The 25,395-nt window shown below is 37.2% G+C and overlaps 1 protein-coding gene across 4 annotated transcripts in view; it reads right to left on the bottom strand.

Moving 5' to 3' along the window:
* Positions 1–25,395, bottom strand: part of LOC149023194 (splicing factor Cactin-like) — a 45,322-nt gene that overhangs the window by 5,568 nt on the left and 14,359 nt on the right. For all 4 annotated transcript variants that reach the window (XR_016171498.1, XR_016171499.1, XM_089143752.1 and 1 more), the window contains exons 5-10: positions 23,856–23,955; positions 20,521–20,592; positions 19,617–19,679; positions 18,498–18,638; positions 9,338–9,433; positions 71–355 (exon numbers count right to left, since the gene is read on the bottom strand). Coding sequence is in view for 2 of the 4 variants with exons in the window: in XM_089143752.1 (XP_088999878.1) it covers positions 71–355; positions 9,338–9,433; positions 18,498–18,638; positions 19,617–19,679; positions 20,521–20,592; positions 23,856–23,955 (757 nt within the window). In the remaining 2 variants the exon portion in view is untranslated. The remainder of the gene's footprint in view (positions 1–70; positions 356–9,337; positions 9,434–18,497; positions 18,639–19,616; positions 19,680–20,520; positions 20,593–23,855; positions 23,956–25,395) is intronic.

Raw genomic sequence — 25,395 nt, 5'->3', positions numbered from 1 at the left:
ATTAGCAAGTTTCCTACCACAAGATGGATATTTGATGGAAAAACATTTATAGAGGTCTGAAACTATGTACCTTTGCCTTATGTATTGTTAGGTGTTTCTGAATAGCCTGCCAGAACTCAACCACTTTGGCCGTTCCAGAATGCAACCCTGAGTCAATTTGTGATTCTAATTCCTCTAGCTCATTGTAAGTCTTAGCCTGCAGGACACTTTTGACATCTGCTTCAATGCTTGAATGCAGACCTCTTTCCTCAGCAAGCAATTCAGCCGGTGGTTCCTGTCCCCGTACTCGAGCACGGTCTAAGGCATCCTTTTTCCGAGCCTCAGCCAGCTCCCAGTCACAAACCACCATTAATGCCTGTGTCACAACATCCAATATCTTATCATGAGCTTTGAGCCCATAAAAAGCTAGGATATAAGTTATAGTCCGCGTCTAACATATTTTCATTTTGAATAACACTCCCTAACATATTAATGTTAGTCCGTTACAATTTTTATAATATCCAGTCTATACTTCTGTAAATCAATCTCAATCTAATTCATGCAGCGTGCAGAAGCATCATGAAAATTTTAAATTATCTTGCATCATACACTTCAAATCAATTCTAGACGAACTACCAGGTCGAGAAAAATGAAGTGCCATGTGGCACCCTCTCAACCTGATCACATACTCATTCTCAAAGACACATTGGAGTATTTCCCAAGAGAGCCTTCTATGAGAGAAATTAGGTGACAATTCTCAACAGATACCACAAAGTAGGTGCACAAATACAATGGGAAAGATCCCTGTAGGCTTACATTCTTGGCAACCTTCACTCCCAGAACTGTCTTTCAAGGGTCACCCTCAGGCCTAATAAAACTTTTTATTATGCTAGAGCCGCAGGTATAGTTCTAGTGGATTGGGTTCAATATCGCGAACTCCATCGTAACCTATGCTATGCCCATATATGAAATGTGAAAATATCCATGAGTTTCTTTATTTTTTGTTGCTAGGAATAATACATCATACCTCTAGCTTTTTGGTCCAACACGATGCATTAACTATACAAGTATAACTGTCTTTGAGATAGTCCATGGTAAGGAACTTGTCAAACACCATAACCAGATAAAAGCAAGAAGGTTCAAGGCAAGCCATTCCTAGGGATTTCCACCCCGTCAAGGCTTCAATTACAACACAACCACTCCCCTTGCTCACCCGCACCCCAAAAAAAAAGTGGAACATAGGAATACATGAATGTGGCAACATGCAATATCTAAAAGTAAGAATAAAGCTACACATACAAAAATAAAATTCAACATAACCAGTCTTTAAGTGTCGAAAGGCAGTGAGGGGATTCAACATTTTGTTGATATTCATAATATAGGTCAATAGACATTATTACTTTCCCATGTGCCTAGGTAGTTACGGTCCTATAAAATTTCCCTTTGAAGTTTAAAGAAATACATCGATCACACAAAACCTTGGACACACCTCTCCAATTCGTCCACCCTATTTTAATTCTTTGAGAAACATCATCCTCTATATCACATTTTTTGTTTAAATGATTGAACCAAGGTACCTAAACCAATCTCTCTGAGAAATCTCCTTATCATCAAGTTTCATCGCCTCATCATCTGCCCGGTCATGATCAAAGTTACAAACTAGATATCCTGTCTTCGTTCTACTTAGTTTAAAACCTTTTGATTTGAAAGTTGCTTTCCATGATACTAACTTAGTATTAATTCTTACTTAAGTCTCATCTATCAACACAATATCATCAACAGAAAACATACACCAAAGAACCTCGTCTTGAATATCTTTGGTTAATTCATCTATTATAAGTGCAAATAAATATGGGCTTAAAGCTATCATTGATGTAGCCAACCTGTAATTGGAAATTCATTACTTTGTCTCCCTATTGTTTTTACACTTGTCATTGAACCATCATACATATCCGTAATTATGTCCACACATTTACTTGCAACACTTCTTTACTCTAGTACTTGACAAATTAATGAACTAGGAACTCTATTATAAGGCTTTTCTAGGTAAATAAGTACAATATAAAGGTCTTTCTTACACTCTCTAACCTTTCCATAGGTCTCCTAATATTTTTAAAATGCTATGTTTAACAGTTGCTCAATTGAGTGGTATCCTTGCAGAAAGTCTTGGAATCTAACGACAACCTATGTTGTATCCAAAGATACTACACTTACATTATGTCAGTTTTAAACACTGGATTTATCATCTATATGAAGAACAATCGCTTTTACACATTCCAACAGTTTAAAAGTACACACATGCACTCCTAGTGGCTAATAACTGGCGCGGCACCTTTGTTTGCTCCTACTCTTGATTCTTAACTGGAGTTGCCACCCTCTCCCCGACACATTATCCACCCTCAAACCCTCCTTCCTAGAGAATTATAAGCATTTTATTGAGAGATAATAAGAGAGGATATAGTAACGATCATAGTGATCTCCTATGGTACCTACTGGTACGTCAGGATCCAATTGGTCATGAACATCGTAAGGTGCTGCTCTTCGCAAATCCTAGCAAGACCCCCAGTTGGGATGTGTAGGCCCACCACTTCACTTTCACTTAGGTCTGCTTCCCTTGAAGATCTTCCCAACATAAAGCCAAATTGGTTCTCCAAAATTGTGGTTAATTGTCTTAAATGGGTTTCAACTACTCTCTCCCAGAATTTCATAGTATGGCTCATCAATTTTATGCCTATAGTTTTTACAGCTTTGAATACCACCTTTATTTTGGTAAATTAGAACCACGATGCTTCTCCTCCATTCATCCGGCATTTTCCTTGTGCTCATGATCTTATTAAACAACTTAGTCAACCAAGCTAGCCCATATGTTCCCAAGCTCTACCATATTTCTATTGGGATTTCATTAGGACCTTGTGTTTGCCTTTTTTTCCATCCTCCTTAGAGCTTTTTCTACTTGGGCATCGAAATTATCCATACATATGTTCAAAAAATTGGTACCCTAGCGAACGGTGTAATCGTCTAAATCATAGATACTTAAAGTATGCTCGTTTAATAGACTAAAGAAATAAATTTCCCAGAATTTCCACATCACGTACTAGAACTTTACCATCTTCACTTTTAATATATCTAACGTGATCAAGATCTCTACTCTTCTCGCCCCTTATTTTAGCTATTTTATACATAGATTTCCCCTTCCTTCATGCCCAACTTATTATATGAATCTTTATACTTCTCCCTTGCTTTTCCCACAATTTTTTTAGTCAATATATACCTTTGTAGATCTTCAACACCCTTAGTAAAAAACTTAGCCATCTCATTCCACATTGCATTAGTGCAACCCTCAAAATCTCGCTTTCCTTGTTTGACTACTTCATTAGCAAAAGATTTCAAGAAATCTCCTTTTAAGTTCCACCCTATCATCCTAGGATAGTTAATCTTGCACCTTTTATGAATTTTTGGAGTTAGGAACATATCCAAGACCACTAGTCCATGCTGTGTCTTGTGTGGTTAAGTTTTCCCCAGGTATCACCTTGCAATGTCAGTGTTTGATTTGTTTTGGGATGCCGGAGCAAATTTTTTTTTAAGGTTAAATAGAGAGGGAAAACGGGATATTGCTCCACTAAGTCGACCCCGAGGAAGATAAAAGGAGGACATAACTATAACAAGAAGCAAATGATTGTAATTTAATGCATAGTATGAGAATTCACAAGATCTCGACTATGAGTCCTCAAGAAGCCTCGAATGATATCTCACTTTTTGGCGAGATGAGATGCCAAGCAAAATAAATAATTAATTAATAATAACTTAGTCAAGTTGAGATCTTGGTTCCCCACTCAAATCAACACTAAAGAGCCCCAATTTGATCAAGACGAGCCATCTCAATTAGATCTCACTGAGCTAGAGGAAGTTTAACCCACATCCAAAGCTTGCTGCCAATTCAAATCTTTCACCATATTCTAGGTCAACCAGCTGCAAGAGGTCATTACTAGCACTCCTACTCATCACAAGGATTCCATCCATTTCCAAACTAATCTGGTGGTGGTGGTGATTTTGAACATAGGCAGAATCAAACCACATTGAATTGGACTAGGTTAAATCAGACCATCTAGTCTTCTAAAAGGTCCAAAAACTATGGGCAAAACATTGTTCTCGTGAACAGCATATTAGTTTTTTTAATTTTAGTAATCACCTATTTAGTTGTTACTGAGAGGCGAACCTAGTGCCAAAGGCTTAGGTAAGACACCTTTTTTTTCCTTTTCCCCTTTTTTTTTTTTTTCCAGCAATTTTCCCGTGCAGCCTTACCCCCAACAGTTTTTGCTGAGAAGCTGTTTTTGATGCCTTGACCTCAGGTTACAACTATGGTTTCTTGACCATCATGCCCCCCCCCCCCCCCCCCCTACCTATAATTATTACCTCAACAACCACCCCCCCCCCCCCCCAACAATATTTTTTTTTTTTTATTTTTTTCCCTCTTTTTTTTATGATCCCCCCCCCGGGGGGTCCCCCCCCCCTTTTTTTCCCCCCCCCCCACCCCGCAAAGGAGGAGGGTTGGGCGCGGTCGGCAGCCGGCACCGGAAAAATCTAGCCAAACCTTTTTCATGGATTCGACCTTATATGATAAAAGCTATGCTAGGGCGTTCCCCGACAAAAGAAGCGACGCGCTACACTATGGCCCGGGTGTAGTGATAAGTGGGCAGGGTTAGCTAGGCGTCCCCCAGCGACGCGTCGCATCGGCGCCCGGATGCGGTGATAAGTAGGCAGGGTTCCCGCGCCGTGGACGAGTGCGGGTAAAGAGCTAGTCCATAAGCATAGGATTAGATTGGCATCTTGGAACATAGGATCTCTAACTGGTAAGAGCTTAGAATTGATAGATGTTATGAGGAGAAGAAGGATTAATGTAGCTTGCATTCAAGAGACTAGATGGAGGGGTAAAAAGCCAAAGAGTTGGATGACTTTAAACTTTGGTATACTGGGGATAAAACAAATAAAAATGGAGTGGGTATAATAGTGGATAAAGATTTAAAAAATGATGTGGTGGATGTTAAAAGAGTGGGTGATAGGATTATTGCTATCAAGCTTGTAATGGAGAAAGAGTTCGTAAATATAATTTGTGCATATGCACCTCAAGTAGGACTAGATGAAAGTCTAAAGCTAGAATTTTGGGAAAATATGGGTGGATTACTGCAAGGAATTCGTCAAGGAGAAAAGATTATCATAGGAGGTGATTTAAATGGACATATTGGAAAAGATCAAAGAGGATATGAGAGTGTTCATGGAGGATATGGTTTTGGAGAAAGGAATGACGAGGGGATTTCAATTTTGGATTTTGCTACTGCTTTTGATCTATCTATTATAAATACTTACTTCAAAAAGAGAGATGAGCATTTAATTACTTTCAAAAGTGGACAGCATAGAAGCCAAATAGATTTCTTCCTAACTAGAAGGACTGATAGATTGTTGTGCAAGGATTGCAAGGTGATACCGGGGAAAGCTTAAGCGCACAACATAGACTTGTGGTCTTGGATATGTGCTTAGTCCCAAGAACACATAAAAGGTCTAAGGTAAACTATCCCAGAATAAAATGGTGGAATTTGAAAGGAGAGTACTCTAAATCCTTCGTTAATGAAGTAGTCAAACAAGGAAAATGGGATTTTAAAGGGGATACCAATGCAATGTGGAATGAGATGGCTATGTGTATTCGAAGGTGGCTAAAGATGTTCTAGGTGAATCAAAAGGAAAGATCCATTCTTATAGAGAGCGTGGTGGTGGGATAGTGAGGTTCAAGCTGCCATTAGGAATAAAAAGGCTAGTTTTAAGACATGGCAAAGAACTAAGGATGTTGAGGATCTTCAAAGGTATAGGTTAGATAGAAATGAAGCTAAGAAAATTGCGGGAAAAAGCAAGGGAAAGAAAGTATGAAGAGTTATACAATAAGTTGGGCACAAAGGAAGGGGAAAAATCTATTTATAAGATAGCTAAGATGAGGGATAGGAAGAGTAGAGATCTTGACCATGTTAGATGTATTAAAAATGGAGATGGTAAAGTATTAGTTTGTGAGGAGGATATTAAGAAAAGATGGGAAACCTATTTCTCTAGTTTACTAAATGAGCATTCTTCAAGCACTTATGTTTCGGACGATTACACTTTTCACCAAGGCACTGTGTCCGAACTTATATACGTAGAATTTCGATGTCCGAAGTAAAAGAAGCTTTAAGGAGGATGAAACTTGGCAAAACACAAGGTCCCGATGAAATCCCAATTGAAGTATGGAAGAGCTTAGGAACCCATGGACTAGTTTGGTTGACTAAGTTGTTTAATAAGATTATGAGCACGGGGAAAATGCCGATGATTGGAGGAGAAGTGTTGTGGTTCCAATTTACAAAAATAAAGGAGATATTCAAAGTTGTAATAACTATAGAGGCATTAAATCGATGAGCCATACGATGAAATTATGGGAGAGAATAATTGAAACCCGGTTGAGACACTTAACTACGATTCGGAGAACCAATTTGGGTTTATGCGGGAAGATCTCGCGGAGGCTATTTACTTAATTAGGAGACTTATGGAAAGGTATAGAAAATGTAGGAAAGACCTTCATATGGTATTTATTGACCTAGAAAAAGCTTATGATAGAGTCCCTAGAGCGTTAATTTGGCAGTACTAGAGAAAAGAAGTGTTGCAAGTAAATATGTAGATATAGTTAAGGATATGTATGATGGTTCGGTGACTAGTGTTAGAGCGTGGGGGGACAAAGTAAGGAATTCCCGATAACGTTGGGCTACATCAAGGGTCAACTTTAAGCCCATATCTATTTGCACTGGTAATGGATGAATTAACCAAAGACATTCAAGATGAGGTCCCCTGGTGTATGCTTTTGCGGATGATATTGTGTTGATTGATGAGACCCAAGTGGGGATTAATACCAAATTAGAATCATGGAGAGTAGCTTTGGAATCAAAAGGCTTTAAACTTAGTAGATCGAAGCGAATATCTAGTTTGTAACTTTAGTCATGATCGGGCGATGATGAAGTGGTGATACTGACGATAAAGAGATTCCTCGAGTGATTGTTTTAGGTACCTAGGTTCAATCATAAGTAAAAGAGGTGATTTAGAAGATGAGGTTTCCCAAAGAATTAAAATAGGTGGATGAAGTGGAGAGGTGCATCCGGGTCTTATGTGATCGGCGTATTCCATTAAAGCTTAAAGGAAAATTTTATAGGACCGTTGTCCGCCGCTTGATGTCGGTGCGGTGTTGGCTGTTAAAAGAATCATATCGATAAACTCGTGTAGCGAAATGAGAATGCTAAGATGGATGAGTGGCAAAACTAGGATGGATAAGATAAGAAACGATCATATTAGAGTTGGTCCGGGGTTGCTCCCATAGTGATAAGCTTAGAAAGTCGTTTGAGGTGGCACGGCCCGTTCACGGAGACCTATAAATGCTCCTGTTCGGAGAAGTGATATAATCCATATTGAAGGAACTAGAAGAGCTAGGGGTAGACCTAAGATAACCTTAGGAGAAGTGGTGAGAAAGGATATGTATAGCTTAGGCCTTGTATCTAGCATGGCCTTGAACAGAACTGATTGGAGGGCAAGAATTCATGTAGCCGCCCCATTTGTTGGGAAAAGGCTTATTGTTGTGGTTTTTTTTTTTTTTTTTTTTTCGTTGTTGGGTTTTGTTCCCCCACCCCCCACAAAAAAAGAACACCCCGGCCGGGCGGACTAACTACATCCTTCCTTTTTTTTTTTTTTTTTTTTTTTTTTTTTTTTTCTCCCCCCGGCGCCCCTCTTTTTGGGGCCCCCCCCCCGCGTGCCTCCTTTTACCCCCCCCAAGCAATTTTCAAAATCTTGTCTCATTAACCGAGATAACTAAACTTTGCCAAAATCTCGATGAAGGATTGAGTATTTCTGTGGGTTTTAGGTAGTTATTGGGTGATTGGGTCACATTTTTTGTGTACAACTTAATTTGAGTGCAATAGATACAATGAAAATATTATTTTGTTAACCTAACACAAACTGGTCTTCTTGATTCATACATGTCCGGTTGTATGCAGACGAAGCTGGACCATGTATTTTGAATAATCTAAACATGGAGATACAAGTTGAAATTTTCAATTAAAATCAAGAACACATATTGAGAAGTAGTCAAATCTCAATTATAATCTAAAATTATAAGTTACAATTTATATTATACAACCCCTTAAAATTTTCAAGTGAAATTTCCAAGAACTCGGCAAAATTCGCCAAAATTTCCAGGCAAGATGCCAAAATTTTGGCGAGATTTTTTCTTGACTGAATCTTGTTTCAGACCATGTTTCATCTCACCTAGGTCAAGGACTCAAGATGGCCAAGATTTCGCGAGATTTTGAACCATGTTCCCAAGCATGCTGTAGCAAAGTTGCTGCTCCTCCAAGGGAACCAACTCAGAACTAGCAGCAAGCCATCTATTGGAATTTAATGAAATTTTGCAGCAATATTTCTTCTGCTTGTAGGATAAACAATGACACTGCATGATTGAATTTCAGTAGACTGGTTTGGCCATACAACTTGAATTATCTATTTCTGTCCAGTTTTGAATTCTTTATTTTGTGGGTTACATGGGGATAAGCTCATCCCAACTTTAGCTTCACATTAGTTGGTGCCGGTGGAGCAAGAGCTGCTTAGCACATAGGGAATTGACTCTCAAGTTACCTTAGCCCTCTGGATTATGCTCTAAACATTGAACTTTGTAATTTGAATTATGGCTAATGTATACACAGACTTCTTTGAACATCAATGTACAATTAAGGACTTTATACGAGCATAGAATGTGTACAATAGGCCATTTTAAGGTTTTACTTTGATGTAGCATTTCCAACTTGGGGTCCAAAATTAAGCTGTCATTTTCACTAACTTTTTCCACAAATCTGAGGTCACGAATGTGTTTCAAAAGGCTTAAAAGAGATTAGACAGCAGCTTTTAGCCATAAATGACAGCCAATACCACTCAAGATAGAGGTTAAGAGTTTGAAAGAGTAAGATTGCCCTTGAGTTCAAATCTTAAGCCATGATTTTATGGAAACCCAAGAAACACCATGTTGCTCTTATCAGACTGCTAAACCAACTTATATCAACATGGAGTGCATTTTACAGTATAATTCTCAAACCCATTGTCAGGTATGGATCAAGAAACAAACTCCAACCTAAATGGTTAGCCACACTAAAGCCTAAAAAATGCAAGCTACTAAAACTGAAACTATAGATTTTTCAAATAAGTAAAAAGCATGCAGTTAGATAGTAAATAACAAATTATCTAATAGTTGATTATTTATGATGACAGGAAACTGAATGCCAAAATATACCATGGACAAGGTTCATACCTCCCAAAATTTTATGTGTGTTGGTGTAGCTCTATCCAAATCCAAGTGCATTTTTAAGTCATCATGAAGCTCTTCCATTTCCTTCACTGTCAAACCCTGTTGTACACATTTCTACAGTCATTCTAAATAACTAAAGAACATAGCAGAGTATAATTCATGTTTGAAAAATATAATGTCAAGAAGGCTTATCTTCAAGGTAACTATTGGATCAAAAACTCAGCCTTATCCCAACTGAAAGGGGTCGGCTACATGGTTCCTGCATCTCCAATCAGTTTATTCAACTCTGTACTTGTTACTAGTTCTAAGCCATGCCTGTCTTCCCTCACAATTTCTTACACCCTTTCTTCCCTCACCTCAGGCATGGTTGGTCGATTCACTTCCTTGGTTTTAGAGTTTGGACTTACTCGTTTTAACAGTGGCTATTCAGTATTACTAAATAAATAAAAATAGAACATGAAAACCCAAACACAGAAGCCAGTTTTGTTAAATCCAGGCAAGGCATTTTCCTAAGCAGCCACTGTTAGGTTTAAAACCAATAAAACAGCAGCCAAATGGAATCGGCAGTTACAAAACTGCGGCCTACAATTACAAAGTATTGCCATTTTGAAATGACTCAATTCTGTTTTGGCTACTGTGATTGGTTTTAATCCTTAACAGACTCATTCTGTTTCAGCGCCCCCCCCCCCCCCCAACACCATTTTTGGCAAAACGGCATCGCCAATTTTGGGATTAAAAGAACCAAAACGATTCCATGGTGCACATTTCATCCTAAGGTCTCACTATTTCATTTATTTTCCTCCTAAAAACCCTGAACCCTTCATACCTTGTTTCCAAACGTCTTCTCCTTCCAAATCTCTTATACTTCAGTTTTATAACGTCAGCACGGCGCTAGGGGCTCAAAAAAGACCTAGGTCCCACTTAGAAGGAAAGGAACCTGCTCACCTTCAAACTCCACTACATGGTTTCAAGGTGAGTTTCTAGAGTAAGGTGGGAACTCATAAATCATCATGTAGAGGAAGGATTGTTGACACTGATCCCTTCAACTATACGGGTCGACAAAACAGGTTTGAAGACATGTGTTAGGCATCAACTTTATGATGTGAACACAAAGACCCCCTCTAATTGGGTCCCAAAAATATAGATCCAAATGGACAATCCATGCTGGCTGAATGTCCCCCAAAGCTATTTTCATCATTTTCCAGCCCCTTCTCAGGGCTTAATATGGGTCTGGATAAAATCCCCTCGATCAAAGGATCATGGATCTATTTTCAGTTTCTTATTTAAGTTAGTAGTTTGAGAGCTATATTCCATTTATGGTTGTCAAAGCGTCTGCCTAGGCAGCAAAGCAGTTTTTCAACTGCCTTGTTTTGAACTGTTTAAATGACGCTCAAACTGCAAATGAACTCTAAGGCCCAAAGTGACATAAGACTTATTTTTTTTGCTCCGGGGGCACTGTCCCCGTGCCCATTGGCAACAAAATGTGAAGCATGAGCCATACCCAACATTGAGAATCAATGAATCAGCAAATGCGTAGGCAGACGCTTTGACAACCATGGTTTGATGAGATGAACTTATATTTATAATATGTTTTTGAATAATTTTTCATAATTATGAATCTTGAATGCTTTTTTTTTATTTTTTTATTTTTCATGAATGACTATTGAATTTTATTTTTTTTTATTTTTTGCTTATTATAGAAAGTAGTTTAAAAGTAGTTGTATTGAAACATTTTGACCCAACCACTTTGGTCGCCTTATTGCCACCTAGGCGCCGCTTTGTCACCTAATCACCCAGGCTGAGCCCTAATCACTTTAGTCGCCTTGCCGCCATGACAACCACGATTCCATTAGAGTTGAGTTAGTTATTTATGGATAAGGTAAGACTCCTTATCCAAAGGGGTTCTTATCTTATAAAGTTTGTTTTTATTTGGAACTAAAAGCTTGAGTCCCAAGTCAAGTGTCTTTACAAGATTCCAATCCTAGGGTTGTGGTCATGTAGTAATTTGATTCCTAATGGATAAGATAAGATTCCTTATCCAAAAGGTTCTTATCTTACAAAGTTTGTTTTTACTTCAAACTACTAGCTTGAGTCCCAAGTCAAGTGTCTTTACAAGATTCCAATCCTAAGATTGCGGTCTTGTAGTAATTTGATTCATTTTTTAGTGTTGGTAGTCAAGAGTTAGGAACCTTATCTATTAGGGATTCCCAACCCCAATCAGAGTCTTATATTTTAGGCTATAAATAGCCACTTCTTGCATTGTGATATTCAGTTTTGGATAAATTAATGAATTGATTGTTTGAGGATTATGGTTTCCCGTGTGGGAGGCCCTGGTTGAGTGAAAAAAGCTTCCAAGTTCTTCATTTATTTTCTTTAATTCAGAAGCTCCCAAGGGATCATCAAAGCATCCAAGCAACCACTCTAGCAAGCATTCCCAATCCGTAAGTACAGCACCCTTCCAACCCTTCCCCCTCTCTTGCACAAACCCTAGAAGCCCTCCCCTCCACGCAAGTCCATCCTCCACCTCCCCTACCTTGCATAACCTTCCCCCTTAACCCCCACGAACTCCCCAGCCTCTTCCTCCTGCTTATCTTAGCACTCGCAAGCCTCCTCCCTTCCCTTCTCTTCCACAGCAGCCTAATCCTAAGGAAAACCTGATTCCCAGCCCCTTCTCCACCCCTTTAACTTCCATTAGAATCACAAGAAGCCATAAACTCAAAGTCCTACCATTATTTTCTGCAGTTTTGTTTTATTCCATTGACTTCAAAAATTCTGCACTTAATCTTCAACCTTCAGAAGTTTAAAGTTGCAGAACTTTGAACTGTTAAGTTCAATTCATTAGTTCACACTCTGAGAAATAGAATAAGATTAAAAATAATTCTCCCATTACAAAACAAGGAGAATTGAGCCTTCTTCCCCCTAGTCAAAACCCTAAACTGACTTTTGAAATTCAACATTAAAATCTGAACTTCTAATTAAAAAAAGTATTCAGGTCTGAAGTTTAGTTTCAGAAGACTCTAAATCTATTAGAAACCCTAAAACCCTTCCCTCTTATGCTGGAACTTCCTGTGCAAACCCTAAGTCTAGGGAATTACCAATTTACCCTTTAGCCCTAGACCTGATTTACAAGGGTCCCCCGGCTGAAAGTTTAAGTGGAACCCCCAAGATGGCTCCAATAAACTTCCATAGGCTGGTCAAAACCTTTATGAAAGGTATTTTGGGCATTTTAGTCCATAATTTACCCCTGAAATTAATTTAGGAATTTTCCAGAATTTCGTTGAGTCAGGTTTGGATTCACGCACTACTTGGGAGGTGGCTTCGACTGCCAGAAGTCACTCATATCTCTGACCTAAAAGTTGGGGGTAGTTCAACTACAAACTATAACGCAAGCGTTGTTTGGAAGGCAACCCAAAATTTCTCTCTTTTCTATTTTTCTTTTTGTTTTTTTTTTTTTTTAAGGGAATGAATAAGGTGCAAACAATGTTAGATGAGTTGAATTCGGTTAAACCTTTAACTAGGAAGCTTACACCTTGCCTAGATGAATTAATGAAAGGGGGGGGTCTAAACCCAAACCTTCTATTGAGTACCATGCGTAGCAACTTAGGCACTACTTGGGATGGCTTCAACCCCTAGAAGTCACTTATATCATTGACCTAAAAGTTGAGGGTAGTTCGGCTACAAACTACAACACAACTGTTGTTTAGGAGGCAACCCAAGTTTTCTATTATTTTCCATTATTTTCGGAATTTTTACTTTCTTCAAGTTGTTGTTTATTAATTTCTTTTTCTTTTTCCAGAATTTTTTTTCTTTTTTAGGGACTGAAGAGAAGAGATCAAATATGGACTACACCCTAAAGAGAAGAGATCGAATATGAATTACGCCACTTCTAGGCTATTAATCAGGGGAGTCTCCTATATGCTACTCAATATTTATTGTTGCTTCTCCCATCTTATGCGCATTCTGTTGTTTTCTCGTCGCATTGAGGACAATGCAAATATTAAAGTTGGGGGTGGATACTCATTATGCCTAATATGGGATTATACTCATTAGGCTGAAATTTTTCAGAATTTTTTTTTGAAACTTTCTTTGAGGTTGGTGCTTAGTTGTCTAGTTAGTAGAGTAAAACAAGGAAGTGATGATGTTTGAACTTCTATTTTGCTCCACCCCTACCATATTCCATCTTTCACTTAATCTACTATTTCATGGAAATGTACATGGTGTATTTGTTAGTGTCTCATTGGCAACTCTCCCAAGTTGTGTAATCCCTTGAATAGATTGAAGGTGACTTAGAATTGTTAAAAGCATGGTGAGAGTTAAAAGTATTGTGAATAGATCAACCTGTCAAACGCTTGGATAGACAAGTTTGTGAGAGCCATGTCATGGGTCTAGGCTATGTCTTGGGCAACTTCTTGGGGGAGGTGTTATCGCCTTGAAAATGAAAAGAAAAAAGGTTTGGAATTGTTAAGTCTTTTTTTTTTTTTTTGTGGGGGGGGGGGGGGGGGGGGGGGGAAGGAGAGAAAAAAAAATTAATGCTTTAATAGTCTCATCTCCGTTCAGTCCCTTTCTACATTATGTCCACCTTCACAAGTCCTCTTGACCTTGGATAAGTAATTTGTCTTCATTAGTGAAGAGAGGGATGATAGGCTAGGCATATGAGAATTGAACTTGGACTAGGGAGTTGTAGGTTGAATTTGGGGTTTCAATGTACATACACTTGTTTAGTTAAGGATTCCACACACATACAGGAAGTCTGGATTTGTGATCTATGTACTCATCTCTTGATTAGCTTATTTCATACCCCTCTTTGAATTATGGTTGAACCTGGTTGTGTCTGAGCATTGAATTTAGATGAGAGTGAGTTTGATTCTGAAGTTTGCTCGACAACTAACAAACTCTTAAGTTGGGGGTAATTTGATAGGTGCATTTCATGAATATTATTTTGGGTTATTAGCTACATTTTAATGCATGTCTCACTGTTTTATACTTATTTTGTTGCCAATTTTTGAATATTAGATGCCCTTCCTCTTAATTTCAATAATTATGATAATTCTATATTTTTCCTACAATTATTTGTAGTATTTAATAGATTAATTATAAAAGAAAATCAGTGAAGGAATATTATCAAACAAGTTGCATAGGTATTTTGGGGAGCCTTAGAAGATTCGGTTAGGGAATCATATGGACACAAGCAACCCACATCAGACACACCTTTGTTGGCCACCTATTTTGAAGTTTGAAACCACCCAGCCAATTAGTTTTTATGGTTGAGCCAGATTTTTATTTTAGGAAAATTTCTAATTTCTAATTGATTACCTCTAGGATTTCTTTCCTATTTAATATGGGAAGATGAGATTAATTAATTAAAGAGAGGGCCACTTTGAACAAATTAAGGAGGAGCCTTAAAGAGACGTTTATTAGAGAGAGGAGGAAAAGGACGAATTTTGAAAGAGTGTCTGCTGCCTTGGATGCCACCTAGCCCATGGGAACCCCACTACCACTAGAAAGCACCCAAGGACACATTACCTATATAAGAATTAAGAACTGGCTTGGGACGATTTTGAGGAGAGCTTGGAGGGGCTGCTTTGGATCATAAGGAGCAAAGAGAGTTGTTGTTAGAGTTTGCTTCTTCTTCACCTAATCTAGAGTGATGTGCTTCTACTTGTCTCCTTCTTCTTCTCCTAGTATGTTTTAAAATTTTCTGCTAGAGTGTAGATGGATCTTTTCAGTTTTCATGAATTTAATTATTGGGTTTTTTCTCCATGCAATATAATCCTCTACTCTTCGTTTTCTTCAATTTTGTTCTTAATGTCTAAATGCCTTATCAACATTTATGAATCTATGGCACGCTTTCATACATGTAACAGTGGAAATTTCATGCTAGACTTAGGGTTGAAGAATGATAAATTAAATCTAATGCATAGCAGGTTGAAGGTTTATTCGATATTGTCTATGGATTCTATGTTTCAAGCAATTCATTGAATTGATCTTCTATGTGTAAAAGTTAGGAGAGATTTGGTGTGTCAAGGACCCTCAAGCGTAACAAGTGAGGTGATTTAATTTTGTAATCCTATCAGAAAGGGTAGAGAGTAAATTGATTGTGTAAGGCGGAAGACTAATAGTTTATGACATGTTTAGTAAAATCAAAGCTCCAATGTTTTCTATTAATTGATTCCTTTTGTGTTCATTAGCATAATCAATAGCTTAATTTTAATTCATTATTAGCAATTCAATCGACTAGATAATTTAAAGTACTTTGGAAGTTAGTACGTGATTGGCTCAATTCAATCCTAGCGGGATCGATATCCCTTCTTTAACTATATCACTTGTTGCATTGACTCGCAAGTGCATAAGATTGCCCAAGTAATATAGTGAACAAAAGGATATCATTCCCACAAGGATTGAATTGAGTTAAATTATGTACTAACTTTCAACACACTTAAAATTACCTACTTGATCAAAGTATTAAGAATTAATTAAAATTAAGCTATTGGTTATACTAACAAAAACACAAAATGAATCAATTAATGAAAAACACTAAAGCTTCGACTTCACCAAACATGTCATAAATTATTGATTCCCCACTACATACAATCAATTTGCTCTCTGCCCTTGCCGATAGGATTACAAAATTAGATCACCTCACCTATTATGCTTGAGAGTCCCTTCTCAGCAGCTTACTTCTAATTGAGAATACGGGGTCAGTAGCGCCTTTTTTTTAAAATAACCCAGAGGGCCATATGCCCTGGTCAAAGAGAGTAAAGTGGTGCTTGCGAACGTTTGCCTTACGAAAGAGTTCGCCAAGAGCCAAAGTGAGCCCTTACACATCCCATCACAAATGCTAATACTTTCACAGTTTCACTTTCCCTTCTTAGCCTTTTGATTCTCCAATTTTTCCTTTCCCATCTGGGCAAATCCCTTCTACCTTTTACGTATAGAAGAATAATTCAATGCATTCATGAAACATAAAATCCCTAAACAATATCAAATAAACCGTCAAACATGTTACGCATTAACTGTAATTTATCATTCTTCAACCCTAAGTCTAGCATAAAATCTCCATTGTCACATTGTTATATGATAGCATCCCCCAAATTCATAATGGTGATCAAGCATTTAGACATTAAGAACAAAATTGAAGAAAGCAAAGAGTAGAGGATTGTATTGCATAAAGGAGAAAAATCAATAAGTTAATTCATGTAACGATCCATTTACACTATAGCAGAAAAATTTAAAACATGGTAGAATGAGTCAAGGAAAGACATTTCGCCCGGTTCGCTGGGTTCGCTACCCAGCGAACCGGGCGAAAGGGCGAAATATCACCAAAATCTCGGCGATATTTCGCCCCAAGTTGCTATTAAAAGTTTTAAAAATGTAAAGTTTGAAAACCACTCGTTGTCAATCACCGTTCTTCCATTACTATTAAATAAATTAATTTAAAGTTTGAAAATATCCTGCAAAACATCACACTCAGTTAGTATTCACGTTTATCTTTAAAATATATATATTTTTTTAATAATCCCATGGTTATCCTTGAACCACGTGTGTGGCTGAATTGCAAATGTCAAAAGAAGTTAAAACTTCATCTTCATCACTTCACTTCATTCATCTTCGGTGATTTCTTGCAAGTGCAGGCTGCAGTGCTCTGTTTTTCGCCAACTCGCCGGAGCAGGACGAAGTGCTAACCATCGGCAGTTCCATTCTGCTTCTCGTTGCTGTTCTCTCATCTGTCTCTTTCTCTTTCTCTCTTTCTTTCTTTCTTCTTCTTCATCCCAACGAATTTCGTTTGATTCGCCATAAAATCCGGCATTTTCGCTGATTCGCCGGAAAATCGTAAACAATATCGGTTCGCCCCCTGTTTCGGTTCGCCGGGGGCGAAAATCACCGAATTCGGCGAAAAAAAGTTCCATGGAAAGAGTAAAAGAAGACAAGTAGAAGCACATCACTTTCAGTTAGGTGAAGAAGAAGAAGACTCTAGTAGCAGCTCCCCCTGCTCCTCACAATCCAAAGCAGCCCCTCCAAGCCAAAAAGGTCCTCCAAGCCTTCCACAAAAATTCATCCTTTTTTCCCTCTCTTCAAAAATTGTTTTTGATTTTATCCTCTCCTCCCAAGTCCTTGTCTTGTCCCCTCTTTATATAATTACTCTCCTCTCCTTAAATTAAATAGGAAATACATCCTAGAGCTAATCAATTACAAATTAGAAACTTTCCTAGCACAGAAATTTGATTCAATCATGAAACTAGTTGGCTCGGTGGTACCCTCTTCTTTCCTTTTCAAACTTAAACTTCAAAATAGGAGGCCAGCAAACATGCACCTAATGTGGGTTCCTTGTCTCCATATGATTCCTACATAACCTTATTCTTCAAAAGTTCCCCAAAATACTCCTACAACTTGTTTGATAATATTCATCCATTGATTTTCTTCTATATAGAAATTAGAGGAATGGTATCTAATATTCAAGAATTGGCAACAAAATAAATCTAAAACAGTGAGAGATGCATGAAAATATAGCCAATGCACCTATCATTTCTCTTCCCCCAGGGACCCAGTCCACTGTTCCCCCCCCCCCCCCCCCTCTTTATTCAGCAATAAATTTTTGTTCACCCAAAAATAACACACGCATCAGGCTCCAGCCTGCTTGATTGCAAAGCAAGTTCCACCAAAAAATTTCATAACATAGCACTTCATCCATCATAGACCATCCAATACCCTAAGATTCATTTGTCTACTCTTAAGCAACCAAAACTGAAGGCAGATAATGGGGAGAGGGATGGATTCAAAAAGTCTACATAAACAAAAGAAGGTCAATACATCCGCAAGTCTTTCCTCATGAGAGTCTAGAAACTGAAGTGTAGAAGATTGAGTAATAGTGACAGTTACAACATGTACTGCTAGTAACTTGATAGCAATTTGAAATGGATTCTATCAAGTAGATGGGAAACCAGAATCATGCCATTTGATGTCCAGTTGCCTATTAATTCGCAAAGATTAAAGATAGCTTTTATCAGAAAAAAATGAATTTTAATTTTTCAGCAAAGAAATCTTATTATATGCTTTGAACACAATGAAGAATATCATATTTCAGAACAGCCATATAAAACATGAATGGAAGCTCATCAGAATATCAGAATTGTGTAACAATTAAATAAAACTGAAGAGCACTCACCTTGAAGACCATGTACGGTTCATTTATCTCAATATCAAAGTCATCTGAACCATTAAGATGCTTGGAGAGAATATCAATGGGTTTTATACGCCCCTCACGCAGTCTAATCTCTGACCTGACTTTGCTTTGATCAAAGTGAAACTGTAAATTAAGCAGGTCAGTGCCTGGTAATTGACATATTTGCATAAAATAAACTATAGTAGAATAAAACACAAAAAATATACTAGATAGCAACAAAATGCTATTATATTGACATTATGGTTCAAGTTTCAGTCAAAACTAATCTCAGTTTCCTGAGAAAAGGAGATGAAATATAGGGTAAATGAAACCTGGTTTTTAAGTGAATTTTAAGTCACTTGTCTTGACAGAAGTTGAGATATCTCGATGGTTTTGAGAGTTCCAACTCTGCTTTCAACATACACTTGTCAATGTTGACAATTTTATGGATTTTTGCCAAAACACACGGATTTGTTCTGCTTTTAATCTTTAACTCAAACAAGCCAGTTTGGAGGAAGATTTAGCCATCAAATAAGAAGGTATTGTTTAAATCTCTTGTCATTGTTGTATTACAGTACATTAGAGCTCCTTGTATTTGTCACTCTATGTTTCTAAACTGGTAACCTGGTATTCTGAATTCCAGCAAACAATGGTAGCCTTGTGCAAAGAATCATATCAATCATTTTCAGTGAATTGAAGAAAATAGTTCATCCATTGCGTGTATAAGCTTACAAATGGCGTGTATACCAAAAAATCAGATGAAATATCATGAATTAACGTTGAAACCACATGTCAAGATGGATGGTGGAAATTCCCTAGTTTCAACCATTTTCTGCAAGATCTCGGCCAGATCTCAGTTTCTGGCTGGTCAAATCTGAGACTCTGATCCATGATTGACATTACCTCTACTGGTAAAATCCCGAACATCATAATAATATTAATGACATACCAATAATGTAACAAATAACTTATCTCCATACCACAGTAAGAACAATGCAACATGCATTCATATCGATTTCACCTCGACCAAAAAATTGTAATACTAAAAGTGAAAATAAATATTTCACGCGATTGAATGACGACAATAGGAATATGGGGAGAAATAAAAATTCCATTGTTTACCTCTTCTTCTTTCTTTTCCCAGTCATGGAACTCAGCCCTAGCACGTTCTCTAGCCAACAATGCCTGGGACAATGAACACACTTGGTAACTTCTTCTTTTTTTGTCAACAACACACTTAGTAACTCATTCCTTCAGAAATTATTAGTTTGATTTCAGTTAAGCGATTGAAAAAGATCAATATGTATCAGACAACAAACACTTAACAAGGCTTGACGACCTTCCCAGGATGATGATAGGCAAGTGACATTAGATCAGAGGTGCACTCCCTTTTTTATGCCTTGAGGAGAACAGACAGAAGGAAAATCTTAATTTAATGTGAAGCAGTCCGATACCAACCATACTCAAAGCTTTTAAATGGAGTTCAATGTTAGACTATATCCTTATTCTTTACCATTTAAAGGGAAACAACAGTTGGGTCAAACGTAACAAGAAGGTGAGAGGTTTCCAAGAGAATTTGGTAGTTCTTCCATTCCAAAATCCTGGGCATCCCATTAAACTCCTTTGGCAACTTCCTTTCCCATGGTCAACCTGCTGAAAGGTTAATGCAGGTTCTTCTGTAGTTCTGTATAGACGATCAGGGAAAATAGGAAAGAGAGAAAATGGAGGAATCATCCAGGAATTTATAGCTAACCCACAGAATATGGCTGGATGCAGATGTTTGACCTTAAAATTTTAATTGGCACCGAGTGCCGAGACTTCTCTTGAAGGAGGAGCCTAACTGCGTCAAGGTCATACACAATAACAGAATACAGCCATATCCCATTTGATTTTTGCATCTATTTGGCATAAGCCCCCATCCATATACCACTAATTTACTCATTTGAGAACAAAAATACAAGAAAAAACAGTAGAGGCAGTTTCCTCCAATAGTCCCAAAAATTATGATTATTACAGATAAAATTACCATTTCCTCTTCATACTTTGCTTTCTCAATTGCTCGCTCCTCCCTTCTCTTTTTCACTTTCTCAATCTCTGCCTGCAGCATGAATTTAATAGTAACTGCATAAATGTCATATTTCAGAAAGATAGACAATCTCAACTCAACCTAATCCAAACTACATGATAATGATATGAAAGTCCTAATATGCCATGACAGTAGGTTTCTATTCTAAGTGCCTTTAACTCAAGGAAGACATCCTCCGTGGAAGATTTGTTGCATGTATGTTAAACTATCCTACAGTCTCAAAATCAAGCAATACCAGCTAACCAGCAGACCATTACAGATGTTGGAAGTATCAACATAACGTAACTACAAAAGGAAACCACTAGGTGGACTGACTTGTGTTCTTCATTCAAAGGTTCCATCATAGGTTAGAGCATTTGAGTAAAATAGTTCATTGAGATGCGGAAACCAGCCCCTAATCAGAGCCCTCGGATTTACCAGTCATCACTTAGAAGCACATGCAAAGCCCCTTGGCTTGCTGCTCAGCAGCACTTCAAATCATAAGTTTTGTTTTCTCTCTCTCTTTTTTTTTTTTTTTTTTTCCAGAGTGAGTAATTTCATTGGCAATTATGTAAATTCTGCCAACTTTGGGTTAGTTATCAGTTATTTATTAATACTTTAGTTTTAAATGTCCAAGTCCTACATTTAGTAGGATTCCTAAGTTTATTAGATTTTTAAGTTCTTTTACCTTTTGCAGTTCCTTTCCTATTTATAGTATGAGTTCTAAGGCTGCTTAACCTATCTCTATTATGAGTTGTAAGGCTGCTTAACCTATTTGAGGGAATAATAAAGAAGGACGTATTAGAGAGTTTATGTGATTAATAGCTCTGCCTTCGGAATTTATTCCATTTGTAGTTTGCTGATTTAGTGTTAAAAGTCTAGATTGAGGGCTGTTGGTTTCTAAAGTTCAATGCCTGGAATCTTGGGTGCTTAAAAGTCCAAGGTGATTAAGATTCTTGGTGGTTAAAGTTCAAGATTCTCATTTTAGGTTGTGGATCCAGCCTGTTATCTTCATCAGCACTTCATCATTTGAAGATAAGATCAGCAGTAAGGCTAGTTGCAGATCAAAATCATCCCCGCCCATCTTTCCCCAATCCTCATATTTTATAAATTATCCTGAAATTTCAAAGTCTTCAAGAAACCCATAATTTCCACATCTCTAGAATATCCACCCCATATTCCCTAAGATCCACCTCAACGATGAGGGATGACCCCATTCATATTATTATTAATTTAACTTGCAACAGACCAACAAGACACCAATTGGAGTTTTCCCTAGTTCCCACTCCCTAGACCCCATAGCCAATTACTAGGACCCCAAGTTGGTTCTGATAAGATTTTGGCTTTATCTGGCCCCCTTTCAATTGACAACACCATATTTTGATAACTTATTGGTATATTTGGCCATCATTCAATTAAGGCTACATCACATTGACAAAATGAAGTGAATGTCAATCTTAAGTTATTTATAAAAAATAAAAAAAGCGAAAGCAGTAGGTTTCCAACTCTTTCAATATGTAATGAAAATCCTATTTTTTATTAAAAATTATATATACCGGTTAAGTAAATTAATTAGTGCTTCCCTATACTTTTTTTTGGCCAAAGTGCTTCCCTATACAAGCCTTAACTAAAAACCCCATATGTTGCTGACAACTACCTGAACCTCCTGATGCTAACGATGGTAAAAGAAAACAAGCATTAGCTTGTCTTCTATGATTGAAAAGTTATCCATTGATAATTTTCTTTTTGGTGAATAAAAGATTCACTACCAACGGAAAGAAGGGAGAGGGAAACACAAAATACAACTATAGGGCTCAACATGCAGCACCAAGCCTTAGAATAAACCTAAAGTGGCACACAAAGAGAAAGAAATACATAGTACCAGACTACCAGGCAATAATAGACCAAATAACAAGGACAGGAGGCCAAGCTAAGTCATACCAAGAAATCTCACTTAATCTTTTCTTTTTGACTCAGTAAGATCGCAGTGGCAAAAAATCGAATTAGAGGAATGGTGTATCACATATATTTAATAATTTTGGAGATTATTTAAATAAATAGTTAACTATAGAAAAATAAATTCGACACAATCATAACATAGATCGAATGATGTTGTCTCACATATATTAGATTCAATGCCATCTATCATAGTATCATGTATCGATGCTATTATTTTTTTCAAAAATATATTATATGGAAATTAATTTTTTTAAACCAAAAAATACAAAAATACTTGCACTCCACCCAAAAAGAAAAAGGTTTAATAACAAATATTCATATACCATGCTCCTAAATTAAAAATATATTGATTTGCAAAGAATTAAACATTTTTGGATGCATCAACTCTAAAGAAATCAAAATTTTGGGATGAATATACATACCTATCTTCAAGGTTTGTTTAACACCCCAACAATACAACAAAGTGGATGGACAAAGTACAAAAGGAGTGGAGGGATTTGAAGCTAAAAAGTTCGATCTTAGGTCAAAATTTGTGAAACTAGCAGGGTCGTACCGGGACAAGATCTACAAAATATGCAGATCCCGTCAAAAGTAGTTGATTTAAAAAAAGAAGATGGGCCAAAATGGTCAGAAACGGTCATAAAGTCGAGACGGTCAAGATATGGTTGAAATTTCGACCAAGATGGGTCAAAACCTGGGAAGAATAATCCACCCCCCCCCCCATCTTTCGTCTCAGCCAGCAAAAAATCAGAAATTTTGGATTATGGGTCTGATAATAGATGATAATCCATTGCTTAGATTTTCTAGCCTAACAATGATTCCTCCCCTGGCTAGTAGAACATGATAGTTCGATAGCTGTAGTCATGATTATTTTGCCGTAGATCCCATCTACACATTAGTAGCTCCCTAGACACTCAAAGAACCACAAGGCATAATTCATTTTCATGCACTTTTTGTGTTTTATTCAAGGATAAGATTTTGGGGCATTTTCAAAATCAAGCATTTTGGCAGTAAAACATGACAAGTGAGGAGCTGATCTAAATTATTGAATCTACCGAAACCGGGTTGGTTGGAAATGGTTTAAGAAATTGGTCAAAACCTGGCAATTATTGGTGGAAACTATTGAATTTATGAAACATTATTCAAACTAACCAAAACCTAGCAAAACTTGTTTCCTTTTAAACTCCCCTAGGTTGCATTTCGGTTACCTGTGAAACTGAGATTCCATTTCGTATAGTTTACTATTAGTTTAAAACTACAATAGGAAACTAAAATAAATAAAAGCAAGTAAATATTTATTTAAAAAAAAAAAAAGAGGTCATGATAAGAAGATATACCATCCTTTCTTTTTGTTTCTTTTTCTCTGATTTCACTGAATACATCTCAAGTGGTAGGCCCTGTGCAACATCCCGATCTATTTTCTTTCGCCACACAAACCTGCAACAATTACTTAGTTCTATACGTAGAACTACAGAAACAGTATCATCTACTTTCATTAGCTAAATGTATCAAGTCCATCAACTAGGAAAAATATAGTCCTACACTCTTACTAACCATCATAGTCCTTGTAAGCATGATATCTATCCAGTCAAACAACACAGACATCAATACAACTTGAAAGGGAGGCATGTAAATATAAGATTTCTACGCAAAATATCTGCAGATAACCATAATAAGCCAACAAGTAGATATGTTCAGCAAAATAGCAGAGAAACCATGCTTTGTTATCTTCCTTATCCAAATAAAACTGGTACACACAAAGACAAGGTTTACAATACTATGCACGTTGACCGGAACCAAAGCCTTGATTAACCCCTTTTCTATAAATGATATTTTCTGCTACTTGCAGTTACAAGATAACGAAGATAGGTCGCTCCAGATTTGGAGTATTAATAAGAATTTGAGAAAAGCATCTAGACATACATTACCCCACCACAAAAATTTAGCTCGCTCTAACTTGAGTGAAATGGAAGAAGATACTTTTTTCCAAGCAAAGAACTCTTGGAAGACATTTGCTTGAGCTATACATGTAATTGTCGACAAATATGATTCAAAAATTACTTTACAAAATAAGTTGCCCAACCTTAATTAATGTTGGGTACACGCAGAAAACATCAAGGGCCACCTAAATCTTCCTACACAATGGAATGGAGATGATCTAGGACAAAACATGAAGAAAAGGTGGTCAAGTTCATGTCGCTTGTTCACATGAACAGTGTCACAGCCCTTTTTTGAACAGGGTCGATACTATTAGCAGATTCTGTGGGGCCCAAAACCATATCATATGAAGATTTTTAGAAGGTCAATTTTATTTTTGCACAGGATCAGAAATTTAGATAGTTTATCTTTTGATATACACTTAATTCTGTACTTATCAAGTTGCTTGTTTCTATTTAGAAATCCACAAGTAAGAATTTCATTTCAGAGTTGAGAGAATTGGTTTTATTTCTCAACAAAATTAACTATTCTTCAAATTTAATAGCTTCCATTCCATGTAACTTCAGGAGCAAGCATTTAGTATCTATCTTTTATACAGGTTAGTTTCTCTTGTTATTAAATTGGTTGTTTCTATTTAGAAATCAAGCAACTTGGAATTTTATTTCAGTATTGAGAGAATCAACTTTCTCAACAAAGTTAAATTTAATTCTTAAAATTAACAGCTTCCATTCCACGTAACATGGGAGCAAGCATCGATGCTCTCTCTATATAACAAGGCAATGTGAAACCCAACCACCCCCCCCCCCAAAAAAAAAAAAAGATAATTGAATCGAGAATAGACTTGCATTTGAACATGAAGAATGATGTCCATTGAGTGATAAGGACAAGAACCCAGCTGAGAGGAATAGACATGTAAGGCTGAAGGAGCCTTGTTTGCGA

The sequence above is a fragment of the Hakea prostrata genome, chromosome 2 (assembly GCF_041222555.1).
Source record: "Hakea prostrata isolate BN-2017 chromosome 2, UWA_Hpros_2, whole genome shotgun sequence".
Lineage (NCBI taxonomy): Eukaryota > Viridiplantae > Streptophyta > Magnoliopsida > Proteales > Proteaceae > Hakea > Hakea prostrata.
This window is presented reverse-complemented; position numbering and strand designations above follow the sequence as displayed.